We start from the raw sequence: 24,386 nt of genomic DNA, 5'->3' as shown, positions 1-24,386 counted from the left end.
TGACGCTCCATATGTTATACTGTTTATAGCAATCGTTAGTAATTATACGATTTGCACGCATACGGTGATATTTATATATTAGAAACCATCGATGTTCTGATTTTAAATTTTTATTATTAAAGTTTAGTGAGGGAGTGCAGGCTGAGAAGAGTGTCGAAAGATACCAGATGGAGAGTCAAACTCTTAAATCGAAAATAAACTGACAACTTGAAGGCAAACTAGTAACGATTGCCAAGTTAATATACCCACGTATGTAAATGGTCACATGACTTTCTAAAAATGTCTTTCATTTAATATAGCTTACTGCGTACATAACATTGAAATGAGATTTGTAACACTCAAAGGTGTTTCTGATTGAGAAATTATTTTTTAATAAACATTTTTTGGGTCAAACAGCTTATTCAAAGCACAAAAGATTTTAAGACATCTGGGGTTTTTTGGCAGCAAATACTTGAAAAACAATTAGTGGTCTAGATTTCATTTATTATCCCTTTTGTACACTGCAGCCGTTGCATTTTTTGTCACCACATCCAGTTTGCAAAATAACATAAGTAATACAAAATTCTATACAAATATTAGTTTATCCATTAAATTTTAAACATGATAAGAGTGAAGATTATTGTGAGTGAAGGCAATGTTTTACTAAATGCAAAAAGATAAAAGTATTTATGGTCTTAATTTTTTTTAATTTTAGAATCACACCTTTTTTATAAACTACATTGCAGTACCCATTTTGTATCTATATTGATTTTTTTCACGTTCGTAATTAAGAAACATATCTCAGAGTTAACAGTATTTGCTAATTTCTAAGTCATTCGGTCGCTGGTGGAGAGTTGTGCCGTTGGAAATCATACCTCAACACACACCCTCTGAGCCAAGATTCTGTGACATTACATACATAACATTGACAAAGATTTAAAAAATGTTAATGTTGACGTTGTTCAATATATTCAGTTGAAGGTGGTATTAATATTCAACATTGAAGTTTCATTAATTATTACTTTTAAATATGTTTTAATATCACCCAAAAAAATGTTAACAAAATAATAATTGATAGTGCTTACCCATTGGATTTTGTAAGTTATGATAATTTTTCATTCTTTTATAAATCGATTGCTTTTATGAACGTTGCGTGTGGCCGTTTCCTTTTCTTTTCCCACAAGTATGGAGAAGTCATCAATCGTAATGTGATCGTTTTTAGTATCTCTTAGTGCATTTGAGCAATGTTGAAAGACGTGAATATGATAAGTGAAGAAACCAAATACGAATTGTTTAAGTCTCTGAGAAAAACCTATAAGATAACAGTCGTTTTTTACTTGCAAAACAGGTGCACATTGATAGAGTTACGTTATGATGTATGTTATAACTGCATTACGTAAAATATAACGTTGTAGTCGGTTATTTACGATAAAGTGATTACATAGATCGTAGTTAATCGCACAATTAAGCTCAATTAGGTAAAAGAAGTCAGTCCCTACCTTTTTTATTCTTATTCTTTGGGATTTCCATGTAATTTTTGTGAAATAGTTTGTCTTTTTGTCGTCTTTAGATTTTGTAAGGATCTGTCGAGTTTTGAATATTCCCTTGGTATTTATTTTCTGCAATATAAGCATGGAGATTTAAACATAAGAGATAAGAAAGTCTGTTTTGAAAATAAGTGTCGTATAATCAGTAATTTAACTGGTTGTGTGCTATTCCAGATAGTAACATTGAAATTGAGGGTTCATTTCAATGGTGGAGCTGCATGCATAGAAGGGGAGGTTGCCATGTCGACACATCCGGTCTTCATACTTTGGGAGTTCATGTGATTCCCTCAGTTTATTTGTGTTACAATAAATTGTTCTCCCGCTCATCAAATGGTCGTCATCGTAGGTCAATAAAATAAGATTTTTCTACAAAAAAATGCACAACTGGTATAGTATGACCAAAATCATTGAATAGTAGTCAGTTTCACATGTCGGCTTGAAGGTTTATACAACATAAACGGTAACAATCATTCTGCATCAGATGAGCATTCCGACAATCAATGTCTCTTCAGTGATGCTCGTATTTTGCAACCCAAGACAAACTTATTTGCACACTTGTTTACAACAACATTTTGCTTTTTATTGGCTAGAATATTTGGTTTCGCCTAATCTTAAGTAACTTTTTTGACACATGTTATTAATGAAAACGAACTTATTATCCCTACGGTATGCTGGGTATGCTTAATGTGTGTTTAAATATTAGATCTTGTCCAATTTCCATTTTATTAACAGTTGAAGCATAATTTACCAATGCCCTCAACGCATGAACCCAAAAATGTTTCTGTCGAGGGATACAATGTGATAATTGGCTTTTTTTTGTTGGGGGTAATTTGTCAAAGTCATCTTCTTCTGACAATGTTTTCAAAATGTGTCGACTTTGAGCTTTTAAAGTACACTAATACATTGGTTTTGTATTGTTTGTATTGGTAATGTTGATATTATTTTACTGTGGATGTAAATGTCCTTTGGTTTTGTGATACTTTGTTTACTTCTTGGTTTTGATCATTGTCTTTTTGTCCATTGGCTTGGTATCTCTGACGGTGGACAATTTGTCCCCGAGGATACTGATCGCCCAGTAGTTTGTTATCAAACATGAAAGGTAAACAAAACAAAAATCCTACTGTGGCTCTGAGGTCGCCCACTATACAAAGCTCAGGAGCTTCATATCAGGTAGATGTCCAAACCAATGGTATTACCTCTACAGAGACACATACACAGTATTCAGATCTTGATATGTCGAACAAAAACTACATTCAATTCAACTGTTAAATTAACAGACGTTTTACATTTCAATTACAACGAACAACAGTGTAATATATCTAAGTGAAATATTAAATATAATTGTAAAACATGCGACATGTTAATAACGAACACGTGTTTTACCAGTGGGTTTTCTCCATGGAATCTGGCTTTACCAGTAGTTTAACTAATACAACTTATAGTACACGTAGTCATGATGATTTGGATTGTAAGTCCTCTAATCTAGTTTACGGAATTTGAGTGTACTTTGTGTGATTTGATATATGTAGGCGACACAAAGAGCAGATTAAACACCCGAATGAATGGGGATCAAGTGTGAACGATATTCATAACCAACAATTCGTTTACCAACATTTCAACCAAATTAACCATTCAGGAAATTCCATTAAAGTTCGCATTTTAGGAAAAAATTATCACCACACCAGTAATCTCACATTACGTTCACTGTTTCGCAGACAAAGAGAAGAGTATTGGATTAGAGAATTAGGTACTGTAACACCTTACGGATACTGAAAAGTTCAAAAGAGTTATTGGTGAATTTACAATCTCAATCATTAAAACATTGTACCAACATTAAAACCTTTGATTGTTCAACGATAAAATAGATACTATAGGAAACTTGAGTAGCCCTATTTGTAGTTCAGTGAATGTGATGGATTTATTCAATAGGTCTATTCGTCGGACGAGAAGCCATGGACATCGTCGCTATAATCCACTTGATATGTATGATGTTTCTATAGATGCTCTTGCCGAACATATCAATAAACCTCTTTAAATAATACATTCGCTCTAAAATGTCCTCACTTCTGCTTTAGACTGAACTCTCTATTGAAAGCGTGTGAAGAATGCCACACTACAGATAGTCGATCTACAAAGTATAAAATAGTTGCCAGGGTGATGGATATTGCTGACCATAGATTATTCAGAACCGTTTTTGAACATTCAGAGGAGCTGCAAAAACGTTCATTCTTCAATTTGAAGTTCACAAACAAGGGTGTTGATGCTATAAATATAAGCAATAGTCTTTAACATAAAAGAGTAAAAAGCAACATTCCTTCTTTCTGTAAGGATCAATCTTCTCCTATAGTATCGTATTTCTACACCCACCCTGTTGCATCCAACAATTTTAAAAACAAAAAAGTGTTGGAGAATCTTAATATTGATGACCTCAAAGCTGAACCACCTGATTGTGCCTGTTCACATTCCCATTTCGTGTATGATCCTGTTTGCCATGTAATTTCTGGAGACCTAAACAAAGTCAATAACTACAAGTTGAGACATCTTTTGTCCAAGAGTCCGAAATACAGAGAGCCACAGCCAATCTATTTGAAGCAGAACTTCAAACTACTAATGGATTCTGTTGAGGGTTATGCAAACGACTGTGAAAAAAATGGAAAAAGTTGAGGTTGACACTCTTTCGGAGTGAGTAAAATCAGTGCGTTCATTGATTTAGATAAGAGTAAGTAAGCTTAAATGCCAACATTAAAGACCTGTTGGTGACCTTCTGCTGTTGTCTTCTCTGTGGTCGGGTTATTGTCTCTTTGACACATTCCCCATTTCTATTCTCAGTTTTTAAAGAGCCAATGAGCACAAAAGCTCCTTACATCTTTAAAGACCCTCAGGTAATAGGGGAGTTGTCTTGCCTCCATGGCAAATATGTTGTCATTTCAGCCGTTAAAGCCTAAAAAAATATTGTTTTTGTTTGCAAGAAACACTACATTTACTGCCTGATTAAGAAACTGGGGATAAATAACACACTTGGAAATCCTACATATACACTCAGTACGCTTACAAAGCAGGAGATTCTGGAAAACCAAAAATTGGTTCTAATCTTATTTAATATTGCAGGTTCTTCTATGTGCCCCACTTAACCCCTTTCTAAAGTTCTTACTGCCATACTCACTGTAGTCAAGGAAGGACTACATAAATATTCCGAAACGGACTATTCAAGAAGTGGTGTTCATCAGATTTGAATACTGAAAAATTCAAAAGAGTTATTGGTGAATTTACAATATCAATCCTTAAAACATTGTACCAACATTTAAACCTTTGATTTTTCAACTCTTTATACCACTATTCCGCATACTTAACTGAAAGCTCGATTGAAAGAACACGTCAGCTTATGTTTCATTAACAAAAAGGGCACTAGACGTTTTAAATATTTAGTTTGGGGCTGGAATTCAGCTTATTTTGTAAAAAATCATGCAGATTCAAGGAGAAAATATACCGGCGAGGATATCACTGTCATGCTAGACTTTTTAATAGACAACATATTTGTTGAATTTAGCGAGTAGGTCTTCCAACTGACTATTGGGATCCCAATCCCAATTGCGCTCCTCTACTTGCCGATTTGTTTTTATATTCACATATTGAAGCTTACTGTTCAGTGTCAGCCTACTTCGGCTCCGTGTTTAAGACAGTACTTGGATCTATAACGGTTTTTCTTTTTTGCAAATTGTTACTTGGATGGAAGGTTGTCGCATTGGCACTCATACAACATCTTCTTATATCTATAGATCGTGAATGACATGTTAGCCAAGAAAAGATTAAATCATAATAAAAGATCAAGAATACAATGCTTTATTTTGAGTTTGTTTTTTTTCGTTGGCTTTATATAACAAGCACAAAGACAAGACAAACTATTTTTTCAAAATGTTCTAAATTAAGTCTGAATAAAAAAAAATCCTTTATCAAACACCATCAAACAGCTAGTTCCATCTTATTGCTCAGTAGTTGTTTCATTGCCTGAAAGTATAAAATAGTAGAAATAAAAACCATTTGTTCTATACTTATAATATTAAAAAAAAAGAAGAAAGGAGAATCGTCCTTGTAAAGAATATGAGATCGTTTGATGAATGCCCAGTTGCAAATATTTCATTATGTTCAGGAGAATCAAAGATATAGATTGGTTGATTAATGTCAAGTGGCAGATATTTTATTATATTCAGGAGGATACAAAACAAATATATCAAATACTGTTTAGATCTTATGAATACAAAATTTAAAAACAATTTCCAGTATAGTTTTCCGTAGTTGCAAACTGATATGATGTTACATTGTCAATATAACCATGTATTTAATTAACCTACTTTCATAAAAATGTTTAAATACTAAAAATATTTCCGACATTTATAATCCTATTTACATGTACCTTGTAGAATTATGATTATTTTTTTTGCTTATATGCCTGGCTTTAACCATGTGTGGTTGAGTACATGCTGATGTTATGTTGTCAATTGGCCCGAGGTTTGCTTGTTAGAGAACAACAACATGGCTGTCATGAGTCATTGCAAGGATTTTTTTAAATTCAGAAAGCAAATCAGTTTCAATCCAATGCATTATAATTAAACTAAGTCTCCATCCCCACTGGTCGTTACTGCGTATTTATACACCCAACACAGTCAGAAGACACCTCACTTTCTATGGTGGGTTTTAATACTAATGGAACGATTGAACTCAAGGTAATTTAAACTTATTGAAAGGAGAAATAAAGTTTGTGTCATGCATATTTTTAATTTATATATGTGCAATTTCTTTGATTTGATCCTTTACAAATGTTCTTTAAATTAAATGTACGGGAAAGGTTGCTGCTTTTAATTAATAAGTTTGTAATTTTGGTGGTCAATGTTGTACTTCAAATATAAATCTATGCAACAGAGGTATCAAATGATTACCAGTAATTGCCATTGTAAATTTGGTCACATTTATTGCTAGCAAATACCCCGGAACATGGAATTCCCTAATGGCAAATACTCCGGCAGAGAAAAGAAAATCTCAATATATAGAAATTGGTGAAAAATGCCATGTTTCTCATCCAATCAAAATACAGCATTATTACATAAGGTGGAATTATAATAAAAAAATACTACTTAATATTAAATTGTTATTTGACAATTAAAATAATGGCAAATACCCCGGCAGAGAAAAGAAAATCTCAATATATAGAAATTGGTGAAAAATGCCATGTTTCTCATCCAATCAAAATACAGCATTATTACATAAGGTGGAATTATAATAAAAAAATACTACTTAATATTAAATTGTAATTTGACAATTAAAATAATTATATTCTTTTCTCTGATTTGCCTAGCAAATAATATAAACATTACAGCCTTCTGTCATCTAACTATATATAATGCAGTTCATTGTGAATTATATTATGGCATATGGCAGTTAAAAATAAATGGAACTATATAGCTTTAATTGTCCTGCCGACTCTGAATGAAGCTATTTTTATTTATTATCCCGCATAGTGCCTCAATAGTTTTACATGGAAAGGAAATTAATCCATATGTCTGAATTACAAACCAACAGAAATTTTACACTGTCGATAACAGTTATCCTCGAGTGATTTCGAGCGAGTGATTATCAGTGTGAAGAGTATAATACTATAGTTTTCTTCATGAAGAAATTGAAACACAGTATTAAATAAAAAAAACAATTGTTAATCACCGATATCAAAGTTGTAAAATAGGAAGACACTTCTACGGAGCGCAGATTTTATAATTCCAATGACAAAATATTTCATGTGGTTTGCAGCGTCGTGAACGTTCACGGCTATCTTTTTTCTCCTTTTCTTAGACGAAACATACCATCTTTACCAGGGTCCCGCCTTGCTCATGTAGAACAGATCAACACATATCCAACATGATTTTACAGAGAAAATATTCTAGATTTTGGAAAAGTATGGATCCCCCCGTTATTTTTAGAAATAACACTTATTTTTGGCAAAAACATTAAAAAAAATGTCGTTAATATCAATATTTCCTACCTTGTTGGATTTCAAATATTTTGGCCACGAGCATCACTGAAGAGACATGCATTGTCGAAATGCGCATCTGGTGCAGGAAAATTGGTACCGTTAACTACCACTGGGTCGATGCCTCTGCTGGTGGACTATTAGTCCCCGAGGGTATCACCAGCCCAGTAGCCAGTACTTCGGTACTGGCATGAAAATACGGATTTTTTTGTGTTAAAACTTGCTGTTACAAAATATTAGAAATTATTTTAAATTAAGGAATGTATCTCCCTCATGCAAAGCTCTGATTCCTTTCACTGATTTGGCTTTATTTTTTGGACCTTTTGGATTATAGATCTTCATCTTTTATATAAGCTTTGGATTTCAAATATTTTGGCCACGAGCATCACTGAAGAGACATGTATTGTCGAAATGCCATCTGGTGCAGGAAAATTGGTACCGTTAATTTTATTGTTCTACAATTTTACTCGAGATACTTTCAAAATCAGATTCCTGGTTTATTTCTGCATTTGTATGTCAATTTTCGTTGTCTGTTTACCTTTCTATAAATAGCGCGAGGAACGGAAAGGGTTAGCATTTGTCTGTCTCGATAGCTGAAAACTGACGTTTACGGCAACTCTTATCGTAGTTCAAAGATTTACTGCAAGCTAATATACACGTTGAAATATAAGATTATTACTGAATTGAAAAGCGCAGAAACTGTAGTTTCTCAAGCTATTTTTATTTATTTTTGACAGTGAGAGAAAAGATGTTTATTTTGCAGTTACAAAAACGTTGCAAATGCAAAAAATGCATTGCGGCAGATATAGGTTTTTTAACGTGACGTTCCTACAGAGTCCCTGCCTTTAGGTATATTGATGGTGTACTGTCTCTTAGTAATAATAGATTCAGTGATCACTTACATTTAATATATCCAAGTGAAATTGAAATTAAAGATACTACCGACACAGATAAATCTGCGTTATATCTAGATCTTTTTTTTGAAACTACTGATTGTAGGTTGAATACCAAAATCTATGACAAGCGCGATGATTTTAATTTGCCTATAATCAACTTTCCATTTCTGTGTAGCAACATCCTAGCTGCACCATCATATGGAGTATATGTGTCCCAATAGATACGTTACTCTAGAGCTATCTTAAAGTACGTTGCTTTTGTTGAGAAGGAATACGGTTTTCTCAAAGCTGCTAAGACAGGGCTATGAATCAATCAAATTAAGGTCATCACTCAAGAAACTTTACGGTCGCCATCATGAGCTGATTGGCCATTACCCTCCGGAGCACCTGATTTGTCTCCCGGTTTTCGTGTTGTTTCTTAATTATGATTTAACTGTTGATGTAAATGTCCTTTGGTTTTGTGAGTCTTTGATTACACCTTGGTTTTGGTTGTTATTGTCTTGTAATTCAAGGTCGCATTTGGCCATATGTTAACATTGTATCCTATTACTAGTATTTAAGAACCTTGCATTTTCATTCATTTTTTTTATCAATAAACAAACGCAATTTAGTTTAATTAAAATAAGTTTAACTACAATAGATTAAAATTCTCTATGTCGATTTTTTTCAAACGTTTCAAATGTATTGGATACGTCATCCACGTTGAATTTTCCTTAAAATTGTCAATTATATAGATTAAGGTAAACTATGAATAAAAAAAAAAAAATAATATGACAAATATGTCTTTGATAAGTAGCAATAACTATATAACCAGTGATTGGGAAACGATTTGGTTAAAAAAAAATTGAGGAGTAAAATTTCAACTCTTCACATGTTTAACATTTTTAAGTAAATAAAATTATGTATCAGTTTTATGCGAAATTCATATCGTTCATAATTGTTATTTATTTCTCTCAATAAAGGCCTATTAGTCTTAAAAGATTATGTGTTGTTGGTATAATTACATGTAGAGAAGTCTTGAAGACCGAAAGGTAAAATAGATTAATGTCCTTTGTAGTTTTTAAATATATGAATTATGTGCTTTGTGTCGATCTGGTGATTTTAGTCTTTTCGAATTGATTTGTTTTATGCGGATACAACGGTATATCGTTATGATAAGGTCAAGCGCTTCAAATCAGTTGTATTTTAAATGTGCATGTCCCAACTCATACCACATAACTCAAACGCAAATTTTAGAACATGATATACATTAGTCCACATATTTTAAAGTCAAAGAAACAACTCTTCGGAAAAAACACTCAATATAAAGCTGGACAAAGGCAACAGATTTGAGTCTTAACTGAGTATCACAGATTTAAGGAAAACACACAGCTTTCACATCGTTCAATACGTATCACTTACACCTGTACACTTACTCATTTGATTAAATCTTGTACAAGTATTAATTCTTGTGTTGTGTAACAGTACATATAATTGTTATATCAAAACATCTTAAGTAAATCCCGATGTGACTCGATGATCAATTACATACTATGTCATCGGAATACATTAACCTATGTACATGATGGGAATTCCTAATTTTTGTCACAATTATTTATATTCTTTTTATAGAAATTACAACTCATTTACCTTATGGTTTTTTTTCTTATACTTCTTGACAAAAATCTTTTTTCCAAATCTTTATTGAATGGTATTAAGAAGACTTCGGTCTAACACATTAGAACTTAATATTAGTTCATTAGTATGTTGTTATATCTGTTCAATAAAAAAATAAATAAGATTCTTTATTAAATCAAGCATCTTGAAGAGTGTATTTGTAACTGACTGACGCCAGGCGTAGGGAAACTAAACATTTATTTAAAAATATCTTTGTGTAATGAGGTTAATGTAAAATATTGATGTATCAATATTACAAGGAAAGGTCGTTTATATATGTGTCACTTACATATATGTGTCACATACATATATACACTCAATCATTTGATCAAATACTGTACAAATTTCAATATTTGTGCTGTGTAAGCGTACATATAGTTCTTATAAATAAGCATCTTAAGTATATCCCGACGTGACTCGATGATAAATTACACATTATGTTATCGGAATACATTAACCTATGTACATGGTGGGAATTCCTTTTTTTTGTTACACTTATATGTGTCACACTTATTTAGATTCTTTTTATAACAATTACAACTAATTTACATCAGGTTTTTTTCTTATGGTCCTTGAAAAAAAACTGTTTTCCAAATCTTTATTGAATGGTTTAAAGAAGACTTAGGTCAAACAAAATTGAAATAAATATTGTTCCATTAGTATGTTGTTGTATCTGTTCAATACAAAAAAAAACGTATTTTCGGGATATTTTATTAAATCAAGCACTATGAAGGGTGTATCTTTAACTAACTGAAGCCAGACGTAGGGAGCAAATGCATCGAATAACACCATGCAGAGATCTTATTTTATATATAAAACAAAAAGGCCATTGGTAAACTAAGCATATAATGATTATTTTTGTAAAGTGTTTGATAGCCAAAATATTGATGTATCAATGTCAAATGGAAAGACTAGGGCAATGGGTTTTTTAATAAAATCTTTAAAAGCAAGACAAGCATGTATGATTTTTTGTTTTGTTTTCGAAACAATTAATTAATCTTTGATACGTATATATTACTATTATCTATATACGTAAATATAAACATAAACTAATCTATGTAGTCTAAGTTGAGGGTATCAATTGTTCTGTCAGTTGGAATCAGTGACTTCAGCGGGTGAACCCGCTACAATACTTTATTCTTATGAAAAAACTTGTGTTCAATTAATAAATTTGCTTTACGTTAATACGTAAACACTTCAATGTTTTAACAATTGTGGTATAAATGATATACAATGTGGTTATAACACCATGTTGTGGTTTCTTTTATCATTTTTTTACTGTCTCAAATGTAGTAATTTCAAAGTTAGTGTAGAACAATGTGTATTTTTGCATATATTCATCTATTAAGATTTTCCCATACGTAAATCAATTTGCATTTTTGTATGTATTCATTTATCAAGTTTTTACCATAAACGTTTTACAGACGCCATTAAGCTTTTTCTAACCGTTAATGAATATCTGTGTCACAGATAACCACAGATATGTTAACAACCTTAGAAGCAATATAGCAATTTAACCTGCATTTGGTATATAATTTCCCAGCTCATTCATTATTCAAGAGCGTGTTGGTCCTACTCAGACTTGGTAATGTTCTTACAATGTGACTGATTGTCCACTCTACATTATTTTGGAAATCAGCTCTTTAAAAACATTCAACCCTTAGCTGCTATCTCCAGACGAAATTAATGTTGAACAAAACACAATCGTTTTCACATGTACATAGTTATATGCGCCATACAAAAAGATTCTTTTCTGAATACTTTTCCTTGTAAGAGTTTTCTCCTCGAACAATGTGTTCCTTGTGATTGCATCTCCTCTGTAAACGTATAAGAAAACGACAAATTTATTTTACCAAATTGCTCGTTATATCCTCAGGATATTTTGTCCTGTTTCAACCGAAGCGATACGCAAACTCCATATGAAAGTTATTTCACCTTCTGTATTTGACATAAGGAATATATAAATGCATAGCACGAATGATAAGTAATAGAGATCTAAGATATATTGATTTGAGGTGCTTGGGTCATTTAAATGAAAATGAGGCCAAGATCAAGGGCCATGGTCATATTCTAAATTTTGACTTTTTTTGTGATTTGATCTCATCTGTCATTTTTATAGATACTATAAAAAAAAAGTTCAAAATGTTTGCCTAATTGTGATTAAGATATGATACATTAGTCTGAAACAATCCAATGACATCTTGTAGAGGAACTGACAACTATGTAGACGAAACGCACGTCTGGCGTACTAAATTATAATCCTGGTACCTTTGATAACTATTATTATTCCTGAAATGATTTCAGTTAAGGTTTATTGAACATTACTACAGCTTTTTACATGATAAAGACATAAGATCTTTTGCAAAATGTTAGTTGACAAATGACCTTGAAAAATACTAAACGGAAGTGACCTTAAGTGAACCGGAAGTAGCCACTTTTGCACTCATTTCATTGAAAAGTACCTAGAAACTATTTTTTATAAAGTACGCATATATTAACATATCAATAGAGACCGAAAGTGACCTGCAATAATCGGAAGTACCTAATATCTTCCTTATTACAGGCAAAAGTATATAGAAATAATTTTGGAATCAGTGATAATAAGGCTATCATATTAGCTGGAAGTGACCTTTTTATAAACCGGAAGTTGACATTTATCTCCCTTAATTCTTGAAAAAAATATGTCGAAACATATATTTATTGAATCAGTTACTTACTTAATATAATAAATTGGAAGTAGCTTCTCCTCATTAAGATAGACTACTGATGTGAAAAGACATTTAAAATTGTTTTCCGAACAATTGGTTTTAAAATGTATCTCTTTGTCTTATTGAACGGAATTGTATAATTGCTTTCATCTTGTTATTGTGTACATTGTACTTATTTGGAGAGGATTATATAAAGTTGCTATAACTTGTTTCCAATATTATTGAATATTTAGACAATAGAATATGTTTAAACTAAAACCAATTTAGTTTAACGTCACCAGTATCTGTCCAGAAAGTTGATGAACCGGGGGAATGTCAAAGAGCGTCTCGTCCACTTTTTTAATAGTTCTAATAAAGTTTTGTCGATGACAATCGTCAAGGATTAAAAAGAATGCACTTGTTGTACAGTTGTTTACTGATTTATGAGCTGATATTGTATATTTATGCAGTGATATTGTTTGCCTTAAATAAGTGGAGAATAAAGGCTTTTTCCCCTGGAGAAAAATCCCAATTTGAAAAAAAAATGGCTGAAAATTATTTCCAAAAAAATCACTTTTTTCCCAAACAGTGCAGTCTTAGTAGTATTTGTGCATAAATTCAAATGGAAAAACACTCATTTGAACATTTTTCATGCCCAAGATGCCTATATGTGCAAATTTGAGGATCTATTTATGTATAATCACTAACTATAAGGGGTCTTATTTCAAAGCAAGAGTTGACTCTTGAAAGGGAGTCGGTAAATTGAAGTTTCAGTCAAATTTGAGGTTTATTTTAAATTTCCCAATTTGATGAAAATGACGATTATTTTCCCAATAAAAAAGGGCAGAGGTAGTTTTGAAAAAAGTCAACAATATCACTGTTATGTACTGTTTCCCTTCTATGATATGGAAACAAGTGTCGATTTTATCTACATTTCATTAGCTGTAAATGTAAAAGCTAGAATTAAATTTTTCCTATCATGTACTTTTCATAATTCCAAGAATTGTGTATAGATAGTGCAGTGTCAATAAATACATAAGCATCCTTTCGAGGGTTGTTGATAGTGTTTTGTTTTGTGAAATAATTTATTTTCATTTTCATTTCGTCTGAAGGAATGAAATTTGATGTACAGCCGCTGTGGTGAATTTTGTTCCTATTTGTTGATATAGATGTATAGTGGGCTAATTTCACAAATATATCGAGAACAATAATCAAGTCTTATGAAAATTACAGTAAAAACTAAATACTATTTATAAACCTATACACACTCATGGATCTTCAATCGTATGAATCACGCTGTCTTTAACTTGTTTTATAGTTTGTTCTAATGTTGTACTGATATCCCACTGTCAAAGTTTTAGAGAGAGTTTAATACCGCCACATTATGTATGTACCTAGCCCATGCCAGGAGCCTGAAACTCGGTGGTTGTCGTTTGTTTCTGTATATCAGTTGTTTTTGTTCATCGTTTTGTACATACATCAGTCCGTTAGTATGTTCATGTTTAAATTAGTTTTCATGTGTGATTATTTTGGTGCCTAATACAGTTGGAATGCAGTATTGGTTTGCCAAATGTTGAAGGGCGTACGGTTACCTAAAGTTTATAACATTGAACCATTGAAACATTTTATTTCACTAAAGGCCTCACATGATAGTACAACAATATAACAAACATATTTACAAATGAATGAATAAATGGGAAGGTAAATATCATTTATAAATTGACATTACAATTTTACAGAATTTGGCTAAGCCAACAAGAACAAATTTATCTTTGCTGTTCATTAAATTAGAGAAGCTCATAGTATTTTTAATTTTACAAATATCTGCAGGCAAACATTTCAGCCTTTCAGCATTAAAGAAAGTACAATCATATATATAATGAAATTCATCTCCTAGCACATTGCTGTTACATAAATCACATATTCTTTCTGATCTATCAATGCTATAAAATCTACCACATTCAATAGGTAACCTATGGCTACTGCATCTATATTCACACAAATTAATTCTAAGATCAAAAGGCAAGGTAGTTAAATAATCTTCAAAACCAAACTCAGACTTATACATTCTATAATTTAAACATTTTGAGGTATTAAATATCTGAGCCTTCCATTCATTTACAAACAAATTGTGGTAATACTGTTTCACATTTTTAGACAACTGACAATTTGTATCTATATATTGATTATTCCAGGCATTAATAAAACCACATTCAGATATAATATCTTTCACACAATTCAACCACTTTGAGTGGTAAACATTACCAGAATCAAGTTTATAAAGCATTTCATACAATGTACGAGAAATTTTCTCTTTTTTGCCAGTAACAATACGTTTCCAAAAACCAACCATTCTTGCTTTAATATTAACAGACATTGGTACTCTACCTAGTTCACCATATACAATGCAATTAGGTGTACATTTTTAAACTTTCATTATATATTTACAAAATTCTAAGTGTAGTGATTCAATAACATCATTTTTCTCATAACCCCAAACTTCTGCACGGTACATTAATATAGGGGCAACCATAGCATCAAAAAGTTGTAACAATACATCTATAGGTAAATACAATTTTCTTGCCTTACGTAATACATAAAACATTGCTTTTCTAGCTTGTTGAACCAGTCTAGATTTATTAACATGAAAAGTACCTTTTCTAGAAAATACAATACCTAAATATTGAAATTCATCAATAACAGATAAACGGTCATTATTATATGTAAAATGAACATCATCAGCCTGTCGGCTTTTAGAAAATATAACAACATTGTTTTTTTCAGTATTATCTTTGAGATTCCATGTTTCACAATATAAATACATTGCATTCAATGCTGATTGTAACTCAACTGCAGATTCTGCAAAAATGACTGTGTCATCCGCATATAACAACAAATACAATTTAAAATACACTTGAATATCATCATTGTCAAACAATAAATGAGACATATTACAAACATCATTCAGACCACTATAAGCATGTGACATAAACTCAGTCAAATCATTAAGAAAAATAGAAAACAATAGGGGCGAAAGGTTTTCACCCTGCCTCACACCAATATTAGATGCAAAAAAATCTGTACAATTAGATCCATCTCTTACACAAGATTTTGAATTTTTATACAAGTTTTGTAATACAATCAGCAGTTTACCATCTATACCATTGCGTAACAATTTTTGCCATAATAATATTCTGTTAACAGAGTCAAAAGCCTTACGAAAATCAACATAATTTCTATGTAATTTTGTCACTTGTGGAGAGTTATCTCATTGGCAATCATATCACATCTTATATTATGACTTAGAATTCAGAATGGCAATGGGGAATGTGTTAAAGAGACAAAAACCCAAACACAGAACAGACAACAACAGAAGGTCACCAATAGTTCTTCCATGAGAAATTCCCGCAACTGGAAGCGTCCTTCAGCTGGCCCCTAAACAAATATATATACTAGTTCAGTAATAATGGACGTCATACTAAACTCAAAATAATACATAGCAAACAAAAAGTAAAAAACATACAAGACTAACAAAGGCCAGAGGCTGCTAACTTGGGACAGGCGCAAAAATGCGGAGGGGTTAAACATGTTTATGAGATCTCAACCCTTCGCTTATACCTCTAGCCAATGTAGTAAAGTACGCATAAAACTACGCACATTAAAAGTCATTTCAAGAGAAGCCCGAGTCCAATGCCAGAAGAGGTAACAAAAGAAAATAAACAAAATGACAATAATACATAAATAACAACAGACGACTAGCAGTTAACTGACATGCCAGCTCTAGATCTCAATTAAACTGATTGAAAGATTATGTGTTCATCATATGAATATCAGGCACAATCCCTCTCGTTAGGGGTTTAGTATCATACTATCATAAAATATATGAAAAGAGCATAACCCGTGTCATGCCAACAACTGGTTTTTTTTTTAAATAATTGTGTTTAGTTCCGATACAAAGACCCTACAAGGCAATCAATATTAAAGCCAAAATATGCAATCTTTAATTACCTGACAACAGTATCGTAACTATATCCCTTCTTAATAAGTCTAGGTTGTGTTAGCTTCTAAGCTGAATACTGACATTTTTGTGCTTTATATGTCGAGGATAAATAGAGACAATCACATTACGCGGGATTCATACATGTACCTATACGCGTTACCGCTCTCCATATGTAACGTCATGGTTGCTATGTATTAACGTTTTATATTCCAGCATTAAATCATCCATTTGTATAGACGTCTTTTTCTCTATTCAAAACACAACGCAACTACAACTTAAACGATCACGAGATTGGTACCGAGACCAGGAGAGAAGATGGATTCGTCGAGAATCAAGTCTATTCGAGCTGGAAATAGAGCCGCTGTCACGAAATTCTTCAAGAAACTAGATGAGCTGAACACAGATTCGGAGATGGATATTGACATTGCAGGTCCAATTATTGACGCTATAGTGAAAAAACAAAGTGTAATTCTTAAACTGGATGAACAGATTTTGGAAAATACATCGGATGAAGATATAGAAGTTGAAATTACAGATGCAGATGAGTATAATTTAGATCTTGAAACAAATTTACTCCGTTATAAGAAATAAGCACAAACAGTTACACGTACATGTAGAGAATTATCTCATGAAAGCATCCCAAACACACGCCCCGTCGTGAACATGCATGAAGTCAATTCCGAGACCCGTCCTGTAATGAACACATAATTCTTCCCAAGATATTCATTGCAAACTACTAATAGTTCACTGTCTAGTCAAAATCATCGCTTGCCGAAGCTAACCCTACCTACTTTTTCTGGGGATATTCAAGAGTGGCAATACTTTTGGGAGTCGTTTGAAAACACAATTCACAGCAATCATACACTTACTGATGTCCAGAAATTCACGTTCCTACAGTCACTTCTAGATGCAGACGCTATGAATGTCATAAATGGTTTAAACTTGACCAGCGCAAACTATCACAAAGCCGTGGAGTTATTAGTAAATCGCTTTGGGAAAACACACAAAATTGTGAACGCTTATATGAAAGCTCTTTTAGATTTGCCAGCACCCTCATACACATTAGAAAGTATTCGTAATTTTTCGGATAAGTCAGAGGTTTATATCCGTGGATTGGAATCTTTAGGACAGTATCAAGATACGTATGGTTCCCTGTTAATCCCAGTTATGCTTGGTAAGCTCCCTATTGCCGTAAAAAGTAATATCACAAGAGAAAACGGAAATGACGACTGGACTCTAGGAAATCTTAGAAAAGCAATACAACGTGAAATATTGATTCAAGAAACTAGCACTAATGATAGTGCGTCTTATGATATACCTACCGCAAGTTTCCATGCCGGAATTGGTAAGAAAAATGGGAATTACGTAAATAAATCAAAATCTAAAAACTATTCTCAAAGTAAAATATGCACTTATTGCAATAACCAACATTTCCCTGCAGACTGTGATAAGTTCACCGACAGCAAATCAAGAATGGAGATTGTTAAGAGAAGAGAAACCTATGTTTCAATTGTTTAGGTAACCATAGAATATCAGAATGTAGGTCGAAAAACACATGCCGTAAATGTCAACATAAGCACCACACTAGTTTATGCAATGAAACTTCAGTTCAAAAATCACAGAGTCAGAATGTTACAAGTAATACAGAAAACAGCACGCCAATCATGCATACATGTGCTAAACAGGAAAACTCGACCGTCTTTTTGAAAACAGCAATAGCTCCCATATGGTCACAGAATCAGTGCGCCGACGCTCACACCCTTTTCGACGAAGGAGCGCAACGATCATTTATGACACAGGAAATAGCCGACAAGTTGAACGTCAAGCCAGACGGAAAGGAAACCCTCAACATATCCGCGTTCGGAAATTCGGACAAGAACGTTCGTCACATGAATAAAGCCACAGTGTTTTTAGAAGCCGACTCAGGAGAGAAAATACCTTTACAGGTATTAATTGTACTTACCATAGCACCGGCGATCCAGAATAATCGCAGGTACATTTCGCAGCAACTACATTATTTGAAAGGACTAAAACTAGCCCACCCGTTATCAGAGGATAATAGCTTTGAGATTTCTTTACTCATTGGAGCAGACCACTACTGGGATGTAATCAAAGATAATATCGTTCGAGGCGACGGACCGACAGCGATGAGCTCGAACATAGGATATTTTTTATCTGGACCATTTACATGTACACGAGGATAACGCAATTCACATATGATGCACATACTATCTCGTCACACAAAAGAGGACTATGACATTGAGAGATTTTGGAAATTGGAGTCACTTGGTATACAAGAAAATGACAAGCTTAACACGGAGAAACAGAACAACAAAGAATTTTCATCAACATCGATAACATATGAGGATGGAATGTACGTTGCAAAACTTCCATGGATTGAAGGATGTCCTGAATTACCGACAAACGAGATGATTGCAAGAGCAAGGACCCATAGAGTAGTTAACCGCTTAAACCAGGAACCAAACTTATTCAAAATATATGGCGACATAATTAAAGAGCAGGAAACACGTGGTTTCATCGAAAAGATAGAAGAGAATGAGGAAGAGCCACAGCGCATACACTACATACCGCATCACCCCGTCAAGAAAGATTCTATTACTACTCCGATTAGAATTGTGTATGATTGCAGTTGTACAGAGAACGCAAAAAGTCCGAGTTTAAATGACTGTCTTCATTCATACCCGCCAATTTCAAATGACATAACTGAGCTACTTACCAGATTTCGTACTCAGAAGTTTGCAGTGACAACAGACATCGAAAAGGCATTTCTGCAAGTTGGACTTCATAAATCTGACCGTGATGTAACTCGCTTCTTTTGGTTAAGTGACCCAACAGATTCAACCAGTCCGTTTACAACATATCGTTTCAAGTCAGTCTTATTCGGAGCTACAAGCTCACCATTTATACTGAATGCAACTTTATTAAAACACTTTCAAGAGAATCCTAGTCCAACAGCTTCAAGAATTACAAAAGACTTGTATGAAGATAATGTTTTAACTAGTTTTACTTATGAAGACGACTTAATGCAATTTTACCGTGATTCCAGATGTTTATCACAGAAAGGAGGCTTTTATCTCAGATCATGGAACTCTAATTCTAATAGACTACGAGAACTTGCTGATACAGAAAACGTACTAGATTCCTGTAAAGAGGTCAACATACTTGGAATGCGCTGGAATGTTGCGGACGATAAGCTTTTATTTGCCGAAGTAGACATAGATTCAACCATGGTAGATGTAACAAAAAGAGAAATATTACGACAGTCGTCTAAAATCTTTGATCCGCTTGGCATACTTAGTCTCGTGACAGTGAAAGCTAAGATACTAATGCAGTCACTATGGAAACGTAATTTTGGATGGGACGAACGCTAACCTGAAGATGTAACTATGCAATGGCCTACTTTATCTACAGATCTTAAATATACAAAATCAGTTGAACTTAACAACGATGGATTATCGCCACAAACAGCACGATTACACATTTTTACCGATGCTAGCAAACAAGCTTATGGAGCATGCGCCTACATTGTACAAGGAAAACATTCGCAATTAGTTATGGCTAAAAACAGAGTTGCATCGCTAAAAGTAATTACTTTGCCACGATTGGAGTTGATGTGCGCCGTAGTTGGAGCGAAACTAGCTAAGCATGTGTCAAATATTTTAGGAATTACAGAAATTACATTTTGGTGTGATAGCCAAATCGTTTTGAGTTGGTTGTCGAAAACACAAAAAACTTTTCTAGCTAATAGAATAACAGAAATCCGACAACTTGTGGAAAATAAAACTTGGAGGTATTGTCCAACTGACTGTAACCCCGCCGACTATCTTACGCGCGGCATGTCTTCATCTAAGTTTTTGAATAATGATACTTGGTTCAACGGACCGAAATGGCTTGCACATAAAGAACAATGGCCGCATTGGGATCGAAATTCCGTTGCTATGACAACAATTACAGATAATGAAAGTAAAGATACAGACCGGCAAATTCAACAAAATGATGACAGATTCACAGTTGTAAAGGAAGTCATCAATATAGAGAAGTACAGCAGTTATCCGAAACTGATTTGTATAATGTCTTACGTATTGCGCTTTATAACGAATTGTAGAACACTTTCACAAAATAGGAAATACCAACATTTAGAGGTAGACGAAATTCAAAATGCTTCACTTGTGTTGATATGGAATGTACAGCAAACTATTTTCATGAATGAAATCCTCAATATTATTTCAAAGGATACTAATCGACTACCTATTGTACGACAGTTACGGTTATATATCGACGAAAAAGGACTACTACGTTCCAGTGGAAGAATTGATAATGCGCTCGTTAGCGAAACAGTGAAATACCCGTATTTACTTCCGACAACACACCCGTTGACAACATTGATAATTTTGGACGCACACAAACTACAAAATCATAGTGGAATAAATGGAACAATTACGTTAATTAAACAGACATATTGGATACCGAAAATCCGACAAAGAGTGGAAACCGCATTACGGAATTGTATTCCCTGTAGGAAGATAATTAGTCGACCGTACCGCTACTAAAGGATCGTCTTGGAGAAGACCCACCATTCAGCGTCACGGGAGTTGATTTTACAGGAGCGTTACATGTACGACAAAATGGTAACAAGGAAACAAAAGCGTACATATGTCTATTTACGTGTCCTTCAACCAGAGCTGTTCACATTGAGTTAGTTCAGGATTTAACGACACATTCATTTTTATTAGCTTTTCGCAGATTTGTTAGCCGTCGGTCTTTACCGAAAAGAATGATATCTGACAATGCTTCTACGTATAAATCTGCAGCGACAGAGATTTCTCAAATATTCAAATCAGAAACAGTGCACGGAAAACTTAGTGAGTTAGGAACAGTGTGGAAGTTTATACCCAGCAGGGCTCCTTGGTACGGAGGATGGTGGGAGCGACTTATTGGACTTACAAAAACCTCCCTCAAGAAAACATTAGGACGTGCCTGTATCGACTTAGATATGCTACACACCGTTGTTACAGAAATCGAGTGCACACTGAATGACCGACCGTTAACATACATTTCTACTGATGAAAAGGACCCAGAACCACTAACGCCGTCTCATCTTATGTATGGCAGAAGATTAAAGACACTTCCGTATCCTTCAAATGACAACAGCGAATTCAAAGACACTAGAAAAACACTTACTTGCGCTCATGCGCTAAAACGTAACAAACAACAGCAAGAATTACTACAACACTTTCGGACGAGATGGAAGAAGGAGTACCTTACATCACTACGATAATTCCACAGAGCCAGTGGAAATAATTTACAGAGGATAACGACTGGGGACATAGTACAGATTCATGATGACTCGCCTAGAACAGTATGGAACATTGGTATCATCGAGGACCTTGTGCGTGGTGGAGATGGTTAGATGAGATCAGCTATAGTGCGTACAAAATTTGGACTTACGAATAGACCAATCGTCAAACTCTACCCACTAGAGATAAATTCAAATGACAATGATGAAACGCAAATGCAAATACTTAGAAGGAGTATTCGTTTACAAAACCGCAATCAGACTGTAATTAGTTGAGAACAATTTTCTATCGCAATTTGATTCAGAGATAGTTTTATATGTGATTCATAGACTTTAAAGTTTCAAATATTTCAATTCTTTTCAGTCATAGATATTTTTCTTAATTTGGATAAATTGTTCATTGAGACTTTAATTGCACAAACTCGCGGCCCGGAGTATGTCGAGGATAAATAGAGACAATCACATTACGCGGGATTCATACATGTACCTATACGCGTTACCGCTCTCTATATGTAACGTCATGGTTGCTATGTATTAACGTTTTATATTCCAGCATTAAATCATCCATTTGTATAGACGTTTTTTTCTCTATTCAAAACACAATGCAACTACAACTTATACGATCACGAGATATAAAGAATATTGTCAGAGTTCTTTCGTTTATTGCTACTACTACTGGTAAGAAGAATAGACAATTTAGTAGTGGAACAATGGCTGGAAGACGAAATGATTCTATATTTGTTAGGTGTGTTATGTATATATTCTGTTACAGCAGCTGAGTTTTTTCAAAAAAGAGGGACGAAAATTACCAAAGGGACAGTCAAACTCATAAACCTAAAATAAACTCACAACGCAATGGCTAAAAAAATGGAAAAAGGCAAACAGACAAAAAATAGTACACATGACACAACATAGAAATCTAAAGAATAAACAACATGAAACCCACCAAAAACTCAGGTGCTCCGGAAGGGTAAGCAGATCCTGCTCCACAAGTGGCACCCGTCGTGTTGCTCATGTAATAACAAATCCGATAAATAGTCGGTCAAAGTTGTTTTTAAACGTTTCTATTTCAGGTCAAACTACAATTAAAACATACTATACAAGTTGTTTTATCAACTCAAGCGTGAATATCTTATTTTAATAACTGCAACACTTGCAATTCCTTTTGCTCCTGCAGTAGGATCAACTGCTCTAAAGTCTTCAAAATGGTCATAATTTTAAAAAGGAAATACTTGAATAGAGTTAACATTACACAACTTTAACGTAGATTCGGATTTTTTTGGTACAATTTCATCCTTTTAAAATACACTTCGTGTAAGTGGTTTTATTTGTACGTATGAGAAAGTTCCAATGGTCATCAACTTCCTGGTTCTCATGCATCTTTTAAAATAGGTTCAACATCTAAATTTAGATATGACATAATTCCTTCCAATAATGATGAACACGAATTGTAAATGCAATGCACGTACTTTAAGTGTGAAAATAATTATATTTCTACAGTGAATTTAATCAATTTTGAAACGTAATACTGGTTACAAGCCTCACGTTTGGAAAAAAATCAACGGAACCTATTTTGTAGACGAATGTGTTAATAAAATGGCACCTTGGAACAAGATTTGTTTTATCTTATGTTAGATATGATTTACCTATTTTAGCAATCACATAAAGCAGGAATAATACAGAACCTTGTCAAAACAAAAAAGAAAAATCTTGCAATGTTCATTTTTCAGTTTCATTTTCATATATATTAGAGATATCCTTCCATTCGATATCCCATATTTCTATTAGTGCTTACATATCATATGTGAACTGACTTAAATTTTAGTAAATCAAGAAACAAGAACGTATTCTCACTATGCTGGTCCTTTCCTTGAAGAAAAAAAGGATTTGTGAGATTTAAACATCGGTAAACTAATTTTCCCTCTTTTAAATATTTATTCTATTTTAGCGTTCCTGGTGAGGTTAGTCCATGTTAACGCGTATGACGCTATATATATTTATAAATACAATAGAGTATTGTCATAGCAATATAGTATGACAAAAAGGAAATAAACATTGGAAATAGTTACACAAGCTTCAAAAAATAGATACCACGCTTACTACAAGTGATATTAACGAGTATTTTCATCACTTATGTGTTATAAATATAATGCCTTCGCCATATAAGAGCATTTACTATTTGGTAATTATGAATGAATATATATCAACTTATAGTAAAGTGCTGAGTGTTGTTATTACAATATGATAATTGCTTACCAATGTATTGAATGCTTAAAATCGATTGT

General features: G+C 33.4%; 2 protein-coding genes across 2 annotated transcripts; both read left to right on the top strand.

Moving 5' to 3' along the window:
* Window positions 1-19,003: 19,003 nt before the first annotated feature.
* Window positions 19,004-20,176, top strand: LOC134699213 (uncharacterized). Its single transcript, XM_063560824.1, has one exon. The coding sequence runs from the start codon at window positions 19,004-19,006 to the stop codon at window positions 20,174-20,176; it is 1,173 nt and encodes a 390-aa protein (XP_063416894.1).
* A 1,403-nt stretch (window positions 20,177-21,579) lies between these two features.
* LOC134699206 (uncharacterized) lies at window positions 21,580-22,083 on the top strand. The gene has a single exon (XM_063560812.1). It carries the CDS (start codon window positions 21,580-21,582, stop codon window positions 22,081-22,083), a length of 504 nt encoding a protein of 167 aa, XP_063416882.1.
* The last annotated feature ends 2,303 nt before the right edge of the window (window positions 22,084-24,386 follow it).

The sequence above is a fragment of the Mytilus trossulus genome, chromosome 1, assembly GCF_036588685.1.
Source record: "Mytilus trossulus isolate FHL-02 chromosome 1, PNRI_Mtr1.1.1.hap1, whole genome shotgun sequence".
In the NCBI taxonomy this organism is placed as follows: domain Eukaryota; kingdom Metazoa; phylum Mollusca; class Bivalvia; order Mytilida; family Mytilidae; genus Mytilus; species Mytilus trossulus.
The sequence above is the reverse complement of the archived record's forward strand: the minus strand, read 5'-3'. Positions and strand labels throughout refer to the sequence as shown.